Source organism: Daphnia carinata, chromosome 3 (assembly GCF_022539665.2).
Source record: "Daphnia carinata strain CSIRO-1 chromosome 3, CSIRO_AGI_Dcar_HiC_V3, whole genome shotgun sequence".
Lineage (NCBI taxonomy): Eukaryota > Metazoa > Arthropoda > Branchiopoda > Diplostraca > Daphniidae > Daphnia > Daphnia carinata.
Genome location: NC_081333.1, coordinates 8,572,436 through 8,586,555, shown reverse-complemented (window position 1 = coordinate 8,586,555; position 14,120 = coordinate 8,572,436). Strand labels below are relative to the sequence as shown.

The following is a 14,120-nucleotide window of genomic DNA, read 5'->3' as shown; positions in this document are numbered from 1 at the left end:
GTGGCCGAATTGCATCAGCAAAAATCACGGTAAGCAATGTGATCGTTGGTCATTATGGTCAGAATACAACTGCACGTCACAACTTCAGCTTGTCTAACCATACGTGGCTTGCACGTATTGTTTTGCAGGTACAGCTAAAAAGTGCAGTTTGGAACAACTCAGGGCCATTCACATGTTACAGGGATTTCAAATTTGGGCAAGACTGTTAGGAGTGCAATTTGAAGAAACATCTCTTATCTCCCTCTAGTAAAATCCCCATAGAAGTTCATCATCTTGTAAAAGTTGGTATGTAATTTTTCAAAAACCTATTAATTTCATTAGCACTTTTAATTTCTGTTCGAGTCTCAGCACTGTTTCTCTCGAATAGTGATGCAAGGGTGTCCACCAGTTCACCTAATACATCATGTTGTGCATCATAAGTAACATAAAATATTATTGGCGATCACAGTAATTCCTTAGGTTGTTCTTGGATATTAAAAAAGACCTTTTTGCTCCAAAATCTCTAAAAAAAACCTAGGAACTGCTTTTTAAAATTCTGTATTGTTATGCTGAAAATCTTGTTTTTCAGGTAAAATTTTGGGACGCCAACATGTGTCGCATAGAAACCCGGCTTGCACCTGTGAGTTTCTTGTACTTCCTGGCTGTAATATGCGTGACAGCCCCGTTCGTTCTAGCTCATGAAGCGGAAATCCATGGCTGGGACTCGCAAGGCAAAGCAGCTGATGCCATCGGTTCTCTCTTTTCGGGTTCGGAAATGGTAAAGTTACAAGCGCTCCTCAAAAACATTCCACCCGCCGAGTTGCAGAAAGTTGCTAGCCAAGTGGTAAGCGACATAAATGAGAACCATACAGAGTTAGAAAAGCGAAGATCCATTTTGAAGGCAATCAAAGAAGAGGGTCTGCTTGATTCATGGAAAGAAGAACTAGACAACTTGATTTTTGACGACAACGCCCTTCCGGTAGATGGGTCAGACGAGAAAGCAAAGCAGTTCCAGAACAACTTGAAATGCAACGAGAAACATGAAAAAGGTCCCTCAACACCTCACGTACACTTACCAGAAGGACCTTTGGGGAGGAGAAACAGTGAATCGTCCGCCCATCGTTCGTCAGGTAATTCGGAGTCGAATGAAACACCATACGTTAACCAGGAACAAATAGCGAAAAACGATGTGGATTATCTATTTCAAGTGGCTGAGGAGAAACTTGATCAACCAGCAATGAAGCTTCAGCCACCAAAACAGGATTCAACATCTTACAAAACAGCCTCAAAGCCTGCGGCATCGCAAGAAAAAAGAAAGGAAACCAACAAGAAACCTTACAAGAAGGTAAACCAAGAAGATCCTCTTGACGTCTTGGTTGGTATGGGAAAGAAACTATTGGGCCAGGATGACAGCAACCCCACTCTGGACATCGTTGCCAACATGGCCTCTGCTTACATGAAGAATATGGACAATTCCGGAAAGAAAAAAAGCGGAAACAGCAGCCCTGATTTGGGCTCGCTTTTGCAATTGGCATCTCTTTTCGGTGGTGGTAACGCAGGTCGAGACAATCCTCTGCAATCTGTTCCGTCATTATTGGGTAACTCGGGCATGGATATGGGCCAGCTTCTTCAAATGGGCTCGGCACTCATGGGTCAAGGTTTAGAGGCTCCGGCTAGCCGTAGAAGCAAATCTTCCAACCCCATTGCGGAAATGCTCATTCGTCTTGTAGCCAACTTCCTCAACATGGATTCTGTCGTCTTATTGGATTATTACAACGGCCTTTCCAAATTGAGTGAAGCCAAAAGCTGGAATGAAATCAATGCCATCCTACGTAAAACTACTGGTTTGGATGTTGAGACTACACTGGATTTACTGATAAATGATGATATCCGCCAACAGCTCTCTGATAGCGCTACATCCTCCTTAGCCCATTGGTTACAAGCTTTCTTGGATCCTGACAGTATCCAGAACAAACTCCTTTATCTTAATGCTTTCGCGTTTCAACACAAGTATCCGCTTGTCGATCACAAGAACTTCGTCGAATCATTTTCTCTGTTGGTTGAACGGCTCTCTGAAGATTATTTGAACACAAAACTAAATTTGAGACCATACTTGAAGCAAACGGAAAAACAATTGAAAGCATTGTTACACATCGCAGGACCTGAGCGCTTGGACTTCCATAAACTAACTGAAAATGAATTGTCAATGATTATACAAAACACTATGAAAAGCAAAATATTTGATCCGCTAGCTGATCTCTGGACTGATTTCCGATATGCGTCTCGTTTTCCTAAATGCGCACGGACGATTTTATGCTTACGCAATGTTCCATCAAACTCTGTGCAATCTGTGGAAGAACTTAAACAAGGATTCACCCGAGCAATGAGGTAAAGAATATATTTTTTTTTACACGACTATCTGAAACTGTTACTGATAAACGTGTGTTCTTACAGTACTGTTGTTGTTTGGGCTTTGAGCAAAACAAACAACAGGGGAATGCCAACTTTCGATGCTCTGTACCAAGCGGCGTTTGGTGGCACTACAGATTGCGAGGTATTTACTTTCGTACAGTTCATGCTCCCGATAACTTTGTGTGACCTTTTTGCTTATGTGGCAGGCCAAGTATCGAGAGAACTGTGAACAGATTCTAAACGGACCTCTTCCGTCAATGCGGCTAGATTATGAACATCATGAACTTTGATTTCATATCCGTCTCCTGTAAATTCTCTTATACCTTAATCATGCCCTTAAATTTTAGTTAAATTTTTCTAGATATTGGGAATTTTCCCGAGTTGTATTTAATATCAAAAGCGGATTGAATTATATATTTCAATCCGCTATAAAAAGTGAATATACAATGTTCTCTAATCGATTCTAACTTTTTTATTCCTGTCAAACTTGTGACCGCCTAGGTATCCCGTTGGCCGTTTCCTAGCAACAAAACAACAAGAACTAACTTTTTGTCTCTTGACAGTGCTTTTACATTTCAGTGCAGGTCGTTAAGAATGGCGGAGGAACATGAAAAACCCGAGGGTGAAACGCAGTCTGAAGGCACCGGAAAGGTCAATATGCCATCACATTTTTCCCCTCTTCACACATTGATCGTTTCTGGCGTCACTAGTCGCACTTTGGCGTGTGAACTAAACTTTCTGATTACAGGTGATGGGGGAGAGTGAACCTGGGGCGGATCCCGATGGCAACACGGTGAGTGACGCAGCCCGGATACAGGAAACATTCTCGCGTGTTATGCAGAAGGTGAAGTCAGCATACCACAAAGAGCTTCAGAGAAAGAAGCAAGTGGATCTGAACTCGTCCGTGGACATCATGAGGAAAAACATTGACGATACGAACGACATGGAGTCCAACGAAGACGATGAGGCGCTGCAGGCTATGACAAAGGTGCAGTTGAATTGGACTTATTGCTTGTATAAAATTGTTGATTGTTTTCATTTTATCAATCCTCTCAATTTTGAAATTAGGAAATTGAAGTAACTCGTCGTTTACTGGAGGTATCTAAACTGCGCGAAGAGCAGTCGAAACAAACTATTGCCCAGTTGGAAGCAGAAGTCAGCAAACTTCAAAAGTTGGTTGAGGAGGAAGAAGCGCTACGACGTGACGAAGGATTGACACTACAACAGCTGATTGCACTGAAAAAGCATTTAACTGTCGAAAATGAAAAACTTGGAGGAGAAAATCAAATATACTCGCAGCAATTTGTATTGCTGCAGACTGAACTCCAAGACGCAACTGTGGATAAAAAACGCCTAGACTCACGGCTGATTCATTTGCAACAAGAATTATTGGTAAGTGCTTCAGTTCTTCGGTGAAACAATTTTAGCTGGACGTCGCATTAAAATACGGCAACGTGTGCAGTCCTTAAGAGAAAATTTGGAAACAGAAGTGAAAGCGAGTGCTGTAGTTCGTCAACAACGCGATGCTGTCCGCCACGAATCAAATCTTAGAGAAGAGGAAATTGCCCAACTTCGCCAGGAACTGGAACAATATCAAGCACAAAATTTATCTTTAAAAACGAGCCAGGACGATCTAGAGGTACTGCTACTTCGTTTGTAGAAAGGTCTATTTGAAATGTATTATTTTTTTTCCATTTGCAGGCACAGTACCAAAAGCTAGTTCAGACTTCTTCGGTTTTGTCGGTTCGGTGTGATCAGTTAGTTCATGAATTGGAATCGGCCAAGAAAATCTTGGCCGGAATGGACGAAGAAAATGCTCAGTTAAGTGACCAATTAAAGGTATGTCACCCTCTTAGTGAACGACATGTTTTGAGCCCAATTTAATTAGCTGTTTGGTTTCGCAGTTGACCCACAGTCAAATCCAAGATCGCATGAAGGAGATTAGCAACCTTGAAATATACAACAAAACTGCGATCGCGAGGATCGAATACTACGAAAAAGAATGTGCTAAAGCAGACACTGAACGAGAGCTTCTAGAAACGCAACTTGATAAATTGGATAAAGAACTATATGAAGTACGCTTTGCCGCCACTGGAGACCGACAAGGCAGCGATAAAATCATGAGAGAAAATCGACAACTTCATGTGCAGTTGCACGAACATCTCAGTAAGAAATGCTATTTTCATTATATGACACTTTGATAACGACTGTTGATTCAATCGAATAGTTTCTCGGGAGAAGCAAAGAGAAGTATGGGTAGCTCAACAAGAAACAATCCGACGGCTGGAACAGATCATTCGAGAAGGCGACTCCCAATTGTCTAAACTGCGCTTGAAATTGTCTGAACGCGAAAGTGAAAACAACCGGTAAGCTGACAATTGAATTGTTATCCATGTTTTTGGTAATGTTATTTCTATTGAATGGTAGGTTAATAGCCGAAAATGATTCCTTGCAAAAGATGCTCCAAGATGCGCAAGATAATGCCATCACTAAAGAAAAAGAACATACGCTCTTAAGAGAAAATAATTTAGCACTTGAAAAAAGAATACAACAGCTACATGCTGCTGAAGAGAGTAACTCTCACGTAAAATCAGCTCTTGATTACGAACTTGCCAAAATCAAAGTAAGTGGCGCAACTGTTTTGCTTTTAGAAGAACAAAAGAAAATAGGAACATTTTTCATTCATTTCAACAGGAAGAAAATTACGAACAAAATAAAAGAATAAAGACCTTAAGTTTCATGGTTGAGAAGCTTAAAGAAGAACTTTCAACTAAGGAGGCAGTTCTTATGCACGGAAAACGGGGTAATAGTTTAATGAATTCTAATGCACTTAATGTTATGACTGAATGTGTACTTTTTGCTTTAGTAAAACAACATCTCGAAAGGGATTTGACCACGCTGAAGAAGGCTGTCGATGATCACAAAAAAATGGAAAGCGAGTCAAAGGCACACGCAATTCAACAAGAAAAACAATTACAAACTTTGCAATTGTTGCTGCAACAAGTCAACAGTGATCTGCGAGAAGCAACACTTCAAATCCAAACTGTAAGTAAAGGAAAAGTTCAGACAGACATTGACACTGTTTGCTAATTATTCCCGTTGGCAGGAAAAGAATTTCAACGGAAACGTTGAACAGCGATTCTCTGTGCAACGAGACCAACTGGAAGAAACCAAACGTCAGTCGAGAGAACAGGGACGGAAACTGCAAGAACAAATGGCGGTTACCAAACGACTTGAAGTAGACATGACTTTGCTACGTGTAGAACTAGAGAACAAAGAGTAATACGGTTGCAAATGGGTCTGTTTAAATATTCACTTAATCGACCAAATCTTGTTTAGGCAAGAAAAGAAGGCTTTGGAGCAGAAACTGTACCAGTCGAGCAACTTAAAACGTGATTACGAACACTTGCGAGAGACCCTCCTCCACGAGCAATCGCGCCGCTCCGCACTGGAAACTGTTAAGACGACACCTGTATTGGTTCATCCTTGGAGAATTTTACAGGTAATGAAAAGTCTAACACCTTGCGGTGGCCATTGTGATTTTATCCTGTTAGAACGTCGACAATACTAGGCTGCGAATCCGGCTGCTTACGTCACAATGATGCGTGAACAAGCTGCTAGACGAAACAAAGTTATGGCGACAAAAGGGCGAACAGTGCTTCCGGATGTTGCACCCAAACGTCCCATATCGAGTTTTTCTCGCCATGGAACTAGCAATGAGTTGCAAATTGCCTTAATTAAGGCTATACTTTAGTAATATCGTTTTTTTTTAATGGTAAACTACTCATTCCAATGTTAATGTTTCTGCTTAGGATTTATTTAGTCAAAATTTTAGCTACGCTGTTTTTGGCATATTGGAAGTTTACTTCTTTTAGCCTTTAAAACATTTAGCGACCAACAAATCGCGAGTTAATTTTTTTGAATGTTGAGACAATAATTTGATGTTATAGACACTGACTTGTATTGCGATACATTGAAGAAAAAATCACATCCCTTCCACATCAGAAAAATCTAACTAATTATAGCCAAACTGATGGCTAAACATAGGTCTGGAAAGAAAAAGGACCATGAGAATCTCGAAGGAAAAGTTGTCAAGAAACCAACATCTTAAGTAGCACAATGACGCGTGCACAATTCGGAAGGAAGATTATCCATGTGAGTCAATTATTCTGGTATGTAAACACGCGATCGTTTGTCTTTGGCACAACAAACATTCAACAAAGATTGTGGATACTATTCCACATTTCACGACAACCCAAGATATTTATTCATTACATTTCTATTCTAGAATGCGTGCAACACTTTCGCTTTTGCTGCGTGAATGGCGAGCCTGAGCTCCTCGCAACTTAGCTTGCCGCACATCTTGTTGGGCAGCGTGTAATAGAGTATCGAAATTTTGATTTTGGTGGAAGGTTCCGGAAGGAGTGGCCGCTGTTACACTCTGACTTGGTGACGCTCCATCTTCATTCTCATCGACTACTTCGTTTGCCTCACTGGTGCCGCTGCTTTGGTTCTCCGCAAATGAGAAATGAACTTTGCGATCTTGGCTAGACGTTTTATTGGCTTCGTTTAGAGGTGCTTCAGCGGCATCTGGTGATGATTCTTCAGCTTGAATTAACGTAATGGCCGCAGAACACATTGGGCACTTCTCTTGGACATAGAGCCACTACAACCACAAGTCAAAAACTGTTTTCGAGTTGAAACTTTTATCATGTTGGTGAATATTCTTACCTTTCGAAGACAATTGCCATGGAAAAAATGTCTACAGCGAGTGACGCGTACAGTTCCAACAAGATTCATAGTTTGATAGCAGATTGCGCAAACATCGTTGTGGACAGCCAGCTGTTCTTGGCTGGCAGATGGCAAAGCGTTTATGTGTTTGACAGCTTCCCGTCGGCGAAGGAAGGAGATCCAACCGGTCTGTAAGCGCTGCCAAACATTGAAATAGCAGTGGACAACTAGGACGACACTGTTGGACCAAGACCACTGGCCAACTAAGGATTCGTGGAAGCCAGCGCATACGACAAATAGGGCGACCATGAATTCCAGGCATCGAACTACAGCTCGGGTGTCTAAATTACCGAAAATCAGTAATTATTTTTCCTCGTTTGCTTTAATATTTTTTTTAACTTGCAGTATATAACGTCGTCGAGCGCTTCCCATGCGTCCTCGCGAGTTGAGTCGTAAAGGAAGAGACAGTAGATCACCAATAATCCAACAACCTGGAAGAAAAAAGAATTTGTTGAAGCGTTGTGGGCTATAGTCTGCATCGATAGAACTAACTTGTACAGACGTCATAACGCAAGTGGAGATAACAACCAAGGTCCAAAAGTTTAGGTCAAAGATGTAACACAGGATGAACGTCATATAGAGGGGGAAGGCAAATAGAAAAACACACAGCAACAAGATTCTGACGTGGCGCATAATGTGCCGATCCTTGTTAGCTGAAAGCGCTAATAACATTGGCTCCGTTGTTTCATATACGGACTGAATCAAAGATGCTACCACAACAAATAATATGATTGAAAATATTGCCAAACGTTGCGGCATCTTGATACGGATTAGGCCCGTTTGGGCGGCCAATAACGCCATCGTAAGGCCTTCTGCCAACCCAGCATGAGGATTTTGCTCCGCCGCATAAGCTTGATAGTTCAGAATGAATATTTTGATGCCCGCTTGGCCTATAGAAGAAGCATAAGACATTGCAACGCAAGTGCCAGCAAGAGTCAGTGGTGAGTCACAAATTTGGGAAATGGCGCAGAGGAAAACCATATACCACTCGTCAGAGTAAACGCCCGAGTTCGCCACAAGATCGGGATGAATGAGCAAAGCGTGAAGTTGGTTGATGCAATGGCCCAACCAAAACACGAAAAATTGACTGGGAACGAAGAGGCGTGAACATATATCCACAGCCAAATGCGCTAGGCTTAGAGCTTCGATCTCATGGGCCGCGTACAAATATAAGAATTTCATATCACTCAAAATTGCTGGAACGCAGGAAAGAACGTAATAAATTGCGGCTAGAATCAGGGCAGCCGTGGCAAAGTTATGAACTAGAAGTAAATCAGATTGGGCAAAACCCGACAAACGGATGACTATGGGCAAACAGTAGATGGCTAAAAATGCCCGCTTGGCGTTTGATTCAACGTCAAGGAAGAAATTAACGCACGATACGATGAATAGTTGGACAGACAAAACGGCTAGCTGGTGCAAAAGACTGAGCCATTCTATATCAATTTCCATCGAATCCACAATTAGGCCGATACCAATTAGGGTACGCTCCGCAAATTGGTATGCTGGAACTTCGGAACTTATTCCTGGAGGACTAAAATGAAAAATTTTTGACGGATCTTTCTTTACGAAAGGAAACGAGTAACATACCGGAATTCACGTGCAAATTTAAGTGCATATTCAGGGCTGAAGTTTATTACTGAAGGAAGTTGAGTTGTTGGTGGTGTCATTGAAACACCAGTGGATTTAGGGAGGGTCGCATCTTTATCCAAATCTTGTAGCTCAATCAAAACAAAATGTCTTGACAAAAGTGATGCTCCGGTTAATGCAGCCAAACTCAAGTAATGCATGTAAATTGTGACCAGTTTTGGTAATGGTACAATGAGTATTACAAGTCCATGAATCAACACTACAGAAAAATCATAGAAAAGCCCATCAGTATGTTATAATAATAGCTTGATTTATATTTATACTTAGATGAAAAATGAATGCATAGCATTTATCCATAATATCCGATGTGTTGGGCCAGAGTCGGTCTGAGCTGATGTGACTCCATTGGTCAATCAACATGAGCCCTGGGACACGTAGGACGACAGATGCGAAGCTCTCAAAGTGTTCTCCCTTGAAAGTTAGATCTAATGCCGGCCAATTTCGCGTGGAAAACATTGTTGCAGCTGGTGATGGCTGATGCACTAACGAAATGGATATTCACAAGGACTAGTCATCTATTCGATTCTAGCTGAATTAGTGACGAAACGTTTCTATCCCAAACTTAAAATTTTACTGCAACCCTAAAAAAATTCAAGGTAGTACACGCAAACAGGAAGCACAATAAAACGTAAACTTATTTCTTTTCCTTGTTTGTCTTCCTACATCGAAGCAGACGACAAAACTGTCTTATGTTTTGCTGCTTTATCTGTTATCCCCTAGATGGCTTGCTGTCCTTTTGTTATAGTATCATAAACACAAATTTTGCTACGAAATGTATTTTAGAAAAATTAAAATCCTAAATAAAAATCGGTAAAGATCCTCGCAAAAATGTTTAGTTACCAGCTGCATCAACAAGCACGATTATCGTAACTTGGAAAATAAAAAGTTTCAGTGTTTCAGCAATCGCTCGAAAGACGTCGCTTATTTTGCAGAGGCGCTGTAATTTGAATTTTTTGCAGACGAAATTATAAAACAAGAGGCTTAGCGCTGCTGCAGTCACATTTCTGTTCGGAAACCATCTCTAGAGATTTTGTCAAAATGAAATTATTCTACTGTGGTTTCAATGGCTTTGGACAAGTGGCGCATTCAGGCGCCCATGAATGCTCCTCCCAAAAAATTGGCGCGTGCCTGCCTGTGCTGATATATCAGTCAGAAATCGATTGGGTGTTGCACGTGTTTCTTGGTTGGTCTCGACTGATAATTACAACAAGTAAGAATATATTTTGGGTTATTCATTGATTTCACCAGTTTTAGCAATGATTTGTTTTAATAATTCAATAGCAAATGATTCTGTTGTCAGTGGTTATTGGAATGGAATATCAAGTTTCAATGGATCCATCTCTGATGGAATCAATATAAAAGAAGTATATTATAGTGCCTAATTTAAAAAATTTAAATCCTGTATTGAAGGCAAAATCTTAGGTAACATGCAATGAACATTTAGCTGTGTGCATTGATGAAAGTGGAGTACTGAAGAAGCGTATAATAGATAATCCTCGGGGCCAACCTTCAGGTTGGGAAAAGGTTACAACAGTTGCTGATGAGGCAGGGCCTGTGAAATTTGTCAATGTTATAAGTAATGATCATTCCGTCATAGCCCTTGATGAAATTGGTATGTGTTTTTAAATTTGCTTCAGAGTAGAAGATTAATAACTTTCGTTACAGGCAACATTCATCTTCCACCATTAAAAATGGAAAGCATGCAATCAAGATTTGTTGACATTGCTTGTGGAAAAGAACATTTTATGGCCCTCACCAATGAAGGAAAAGTTTACTCTTGGGGATCAGGAAGGTTAGTGAAATTATAAATCCCTTCTTTTATTCCCATGTGCTTCACCATTCATTTCTTTTCTTAAGTCGAGGCCAGTTGGGTCACGGTAGCATCGAGTCGAGCGAATATCCACAAGAAGTCGAGGTGCTAGGTGGAATGAATATTGTTCAAATTGCTGCTGGCGGATGGCACAGCTGCGCCCTTAGCGAATACGGAGACGTTTACATCTGGGGCTGGAACGAATCTGGCCAGTTGGGTTTACCGTGTCGTAATCTGAGTGGCTCTGCTAGAAAAAGGTAAACCGATACATTCGCAACATCTGGTGATTTGCATCAACCAGTGGGCACTGAACTCCGGAAGAGCGTTATAGATAACTTATGTTACATCAGCGAGCTCCTCAAACACTGATCGATCTCTTCTTTTGTCCCTTCCCCGGAAAGCAATGAATGTGTCAGCATCCAATCCGAACCACGACTTCTGGATCACGCGAGGCCTTTTTCTCTGGATGATGTCAACGTGACTTCTATCGCGTGTGGCGCGCGTCACACAGCGGTGACTTTAGGTAATAGCATTTTGTCTTGTTGTCCCCACGTTTTTTCTTTTTTAAAACCGTGCCTTCGTAACTATGTATACACATACTAGCATTGCTTTCTTTGTTGGAACGATCTGTAGGCGATAAATCAGGATGGTCGTGGGGTTGGAACGGCTGCGGTCAGTTGGGATCTGGCGACCGACGGTCATATGACACACCAGTCTGCGTAATTCAAGACGTTGAAAAAGTAATGTGCGGTGCTTGGAGCACGGCCTGGCTTTCGACCCTTTGACCAAAAGAGACGTCCGATGAGGAGAAAGAGGAAGGGAGGGATAACGATGAGAGGGAAGAAGCCTGTAGTTGGAGCGAAAAGCAATACGAGACCCTGTGGAGAATGAACTACGCGTCACCCATTTCGAAATAAGCGGCCGGAGCAGATAAGTTGGACGATCCTGGCCGACGGATTCATGCCACCAGGTGTGAATTAAGACGTTGAATGCACCAGCAACCAGTAGGCCGCTCAACCATCCTGATCTTCTACTCTATAGAGTGAGTCACGTTATCTATTCATCTAATCCCACTCAGTCCGTCTGATTTCTATTCATCAAAAAGACTCTTTTCTATTAGTCTGATACAAAAAGAAAAATGAAAGCAATCTTTACAGCCTCTATAGATAATTTCCATCGCATAAACATTCAGAGACGACATCATCTGTGAAAAGAATTCAAAAATGTTTTAATCCGATCCCGTTTCCGTGTCGGCCTCGCATTATGCGATTTAGTTTTGTAGGGGAGGAAAACGGAATCGTCTGTCTTCTTTTGATATTTATGATTATTTCTCTAGGGGCCTTCCATTCAAGTCTCTACCTATTCCCCGCCATCCGCACTGTGGCGCTATTCTCTCTCTCTCTGCCTTGTTTCCCCCTTTTTTATACGTGTGTAGAGTATATGGTGGGCCGCTAGGGCCGTCCGCTGCTTTAGTAGAGTGCCGACTTTCACACAGTCAACACCGGTGACGGAACTCTGTGCTCGCATTGTGCATCGATATGCTCCTTAACATCGTCCAGGTATACCTACAACCTTTTTTTTTTTTTAATTTTTCTTTTCCATCCGTCCGTTACTAACCTTCTTTTTATTATTCTTTGAGAATAGCGAAACGAAAAAAAAAATAGTTCGCGCTTCTATTCAAAAGTTTTTCATTTTCGTGCGGAGAGATTTTTGTTACATTTTTTTGATTGAGTAATCCGATTCGGTTCGATTTTCGAAAGGGAATCGATTCAAATGCTAAAATTCATTCGACCTGGGGAAGAGTCGCACAGCTTTGTGTTTACGTGTTTGAATGTGGGGTGCGGGGCGCGCGGAAAATGAATTCATTGGACTGTGGTTAAATGGTGTTGCATAAGAATCGGTGGCATTTTGTGAGACCGTTTTTACACTCACGAATTGCGCCCCCTTTAGTCCTCGCCCTCTTTCTGCTCTTCAGTCCCCCCTCTTTTTCTTTCGTATCTGATTGTTAACAATGCGCTGGCCCAGGGTTTTTTTTTTTTTGAATGAGATAAAAAAAAAAAAGACGAAAAATCCAGACTTGAGGTCTCCGCCTGTTGTTGAAAAAAAGTGTCCCCTCACTACGATTTGGAGACTTGGGAGGAGTAGTTTGACTCGTTATCAGTATCTGGAGCGCCGCGTCCGTCACTGTGTGTTTGACGTCAAGGGGAGCGTCCGTTTACTGTCTACGGATGACCGTTGACTCATCAAATGTTGCTTATTTCCATTTAATTCTATTTTAAACTTTGTTGTTTTTCTCGCGGACAGGTTTAAAGTTTGGGATCAATTTCCAGCTGGAGTGTCTCGAAAATCCAACTTTGAAACTTGGTGAAAACTTTGCGTTTGTGTGACAACTCATTCAGTTTGACTGGACATTTATACTTCGGCGAGTGCGTGAGTGACCGAGTGTGTCGAGTAAATTTGAGTTGAAGCGCGTGTGCGTGAAACACGCCAAACAGTGAAAACGGATATCTCGTAGTTCAGCTGAAACGAAAAGTGAAAAGTAGAAACAAAACAAACGAAAAAAAAGAAAAAGCAAAGCGACAGTGTCACTGGTTCGACTCCAGGAAGACTATGCTGTACCACGGTGGGCTATCTACCGATGGCCGTAGCACAGCACCAGCGGGCTAGATTATCTTCGTCGTCAGCAACAAATACGTGGTGGCCGTCGTCTTCTTCTTCTTCGTCTGTTTGGTATTCGGAAAGATCGTTGTGGTGGCAGAGCGTCTTGCTCACGGACAAAATGCGAGCCTTTCTCTTTTTGTGGATTTTCGTCCTGCTCCTGCTCCATGTGGCCGGCGGCGGACAGCGCGACGAGCCGGCCCGTTCGGCCGGCAAAGGTGCCGGTAGCGATGCGGCCGCCTCGCCTTGTTCCAGACTTTGTCAGTGCGAGGCCAATGCCGTGGATTGTTCCAATCGTGGACTGACTCAAGTGCCGCTGGATTTGCCAAAGGACGCCGACAAGATGTAAGTTCTTATCCCAATTCTTCTTCTTTTTCGTATCTCGCTTTATCGCAATTGTTTCGCAAATTGATTCCACGCCTCCTCAGCTACGACTCGGTTCGTGATCAGGATTGCGTTGTCTAGTTAGCGAGCGTGAGTCCGTATTGTTTGCCGCTTTATTTTTCCTCTCAATGTCAGGGGTTTTTCAGATGCCTCTTCAAATCGTGGATTGTGTTATGCGTTTATATTCTCCCCTTTCACTTTATGACTTGCCCTCAGAGATTTGGGTTTGTCCCGGTCACGAAATTCCACTCTCTTTTCACGTTGATATTTTTTTTTTGGCTTTTCGTTCACCGACTCTGAAAGAAACGATGATCCTTTCACGCCTAGCCAACGTGACTCTATGGGTCACCTTGCGCATATAGACGGTGGACCCTGTGGACCCCATATACTCGTGTTGAATAGATTATTTAAGAAAGTTGCCAGGTGACTGTGGGCT

The 14,120-nt window shown here is 42.1% G+C and overlaps 5 protein-coding genes across 6 annotated transcripts in view; 4 read left to right on the top strand and 1 right to left on the bottom strand.

The window, feature by feature from the left end:
• Positions 1–61: 61 nt before the first annotated feature.
• Positions 62–2,852, top strand: LOC130685399 (uncharacterized). The gene is made up of 4 exons (XM_057508686.2): positions 62–285; positions 569–2,367; positions 2,434–2,533; positions 2,598–2,852. Exons 2-4 carry the CDS (start codon positions 590–592, stop codon positions 2,679–2,681), a joined length of 1,962 nt encoding a protein of 653 aa, XP_057364669.1. The 5' UTR covers positions 62–285; positions 569–589; the 3' UTR covers positions 2,682–2,852.
• LOC130685396 (cilia- and flagella-associated protein 58-like) lies at positions 2,775–6,387 on the top strand. Its single transcript, XM_057508683.2, has 14 exons — positions 2,775–2,871; positions 2,931–3,042; positions 3,140–3,379; positions 3,460–3,783; positions 3,854–4,030; positions 4,093–4,230; positions 4,296–4,557; positions 4,619–4,757; positions 4,819–5,014; positions 5,086–5,194; positions 5,258–5,436; positions 5,498–5,670; positions 5,731–5,893; positions 5,963–6,387. The coding sequence occupies exons 2-14, from the start codon at positions 2,986–2,988 to the stop codon at positions 6,143–6,145; spliced, it is 2,340 nt and encodes a 779-aa protein (XP_057364666.1). The 5' UTR covers positions 2,775–2,871; positions 2,931–2,985; the 3' UTR covers positions 6,146–6,387.
• On the bottom strand, positions 6,329–9,459 carry LOC130685397 (RING finger protein 145-like). Its single transcript, XM_057508684.2, has 6 exons — positions 9,096–9,459; positions 8,773–9,031; positions 7,675–8,716; positions 7,526–7,613; positions 7,123–7,463; positions 6,329–7,057 (listed from the first exon to the last, which is right to left on the bottom strand). The coding sequence occupies exons 1-6, from the start codon at positions 9,286–9,288 to the stop codon at positions 6,671–6,673; spliced, it is 2,310 nt and encodes a 769-aa protein (XP_057364667.1). The 5' UTR covers positions 9,289–9,459; the 3' UTR covers positions 6,329–6,670.
• A 411-nt stretch (positions 9,460–9,870) lies between these two features.
• LOC130685463 (RCC1 domain-containing protein 1-like) lies at positions 9,871–10,903 on the top strand. The gene is made up of 5 exons (XM_057508762.2): positions 9,871–10,042; positions 10,114–10,196; positions 10,255–10,444; positions 10,498–10,624; positions 10,690–10,903. The coding sequence occupies exons 1-5, from the start codon at positions 9,871–9,873 to the stop codon at positions 10,901–10,903; spliced, it is 786 nt and encodes a 261-aa protein (XP_057364745.1).
• Positions 10,904–11,458: 555 nt separating this feature from the next.
• LOC130685405 (protein slit-like) overlaps positions 11,459–14,120 on the top strand; it is a 62,658-nt gene continuing 59,996 nt past the window's right edge. Inside the window, exons 1-3 of one of the 2 annotated variants that reach the window (XM_057508698.2) lie at positions 11,459–11,684; positions 11,979–12,201; positions 12,947–13,645. In XM_057508698.2, the coding sequence (XP_057364681.1) occupies positions 13,281–13,645 (365 nt within the window). In that variant the 5' untranslated portion in view covers positions 11,459–11,684; positions 11,979–12,201; positions 12,947–13,280. The remainder of the gene's footprint in view (positions 11,685–11,978; positions 12,202–12,946; positions 13,646–14,120) is intronic. The other variant, XM_059494733.1, reaches the window with a different exon arrangement.

Coding starts and splice junctions, on each gene's coding strand:
- LOC130685399 (XM_057508686.2), top strand. CDS start 590: ATGTGTCGCATAGAAACCCGGCTTGCACCTGTGAGTTTCTTGTACTTC. Junction 2,368..2,433: donor GGATTCACCCGAGCAATGAG/GTAAAGAATATA, acceptor GTGTTCTTACAG/TACTGTTGTTGTTTGGGCTT. Junction 2,534..2,597: donor GTGGCACTACAGATTGCGAG/GTATTTACTTTC, acceptor CTTATGTGGCAG/GCCAAGTATCGAGAGAACTG.
- LOC130685396 (XM_057508683.2), top strand. CDS start 2,986: ATGGCGGAGGAACATGAAAAACCCGAGGGTGAAACGCAGTCTGAAGGC. Junction 3,380..3,459: donor CGCTGCAGGCTATGACAAAG/GTGCAGTTGAAT, acceptor TTTTGAAATTAG/GAAATTGAAGTAACTCGTCG. Junction 5,671..5,730: donor GTAGAACTAGAGAACAAAGA/GTAATACGGTTG, acceptor AATCTTGTTTAG/GCAAGAAAAGAAGGCTTTGG.
- LOC130685397 (XM_057508684.2), bottom strand. CDS start 9,288: ATGTTTTCCACGCGAAATTGGCCGGCATTAGATCTAACTTTCAAGGGA. Junction 8,717..8,772: donor AAATTTGCACGTGAATTCCG/GTATGTTACTCG, acceptor TTTTCATTTTAG/TCCTCCAGGAATAAGTTCCG. Junction 7,058..7,122: donor ATGGCAATTGTCTTCGAAAG/GTAAGAATATTC, acceptor TTGTGGTTGTAG/TGGCTCTATGTCCAAGAGAA.
- LOC130685463 (XM_057508762.2), top strand. CDS start 9,871: ATGAAATTATTCTACTGTGGTTTCAATGGCTTTGGACAAGTGGCGCAT. Junction 10,043..10,113: donor TCGACTGATAATTACAACAA/GTAAGAATATAT, acceptor ATAATTCAATAG/CAAATGATTCTGTTGTCAGT. Junction 10,625..10,689: donor TACTCTTGGGGATCAGGAAG/GTTAGTGAAATT, acceptor TCTTTTCTTAAG/TCGAGGCCAGTTGGGTCACG.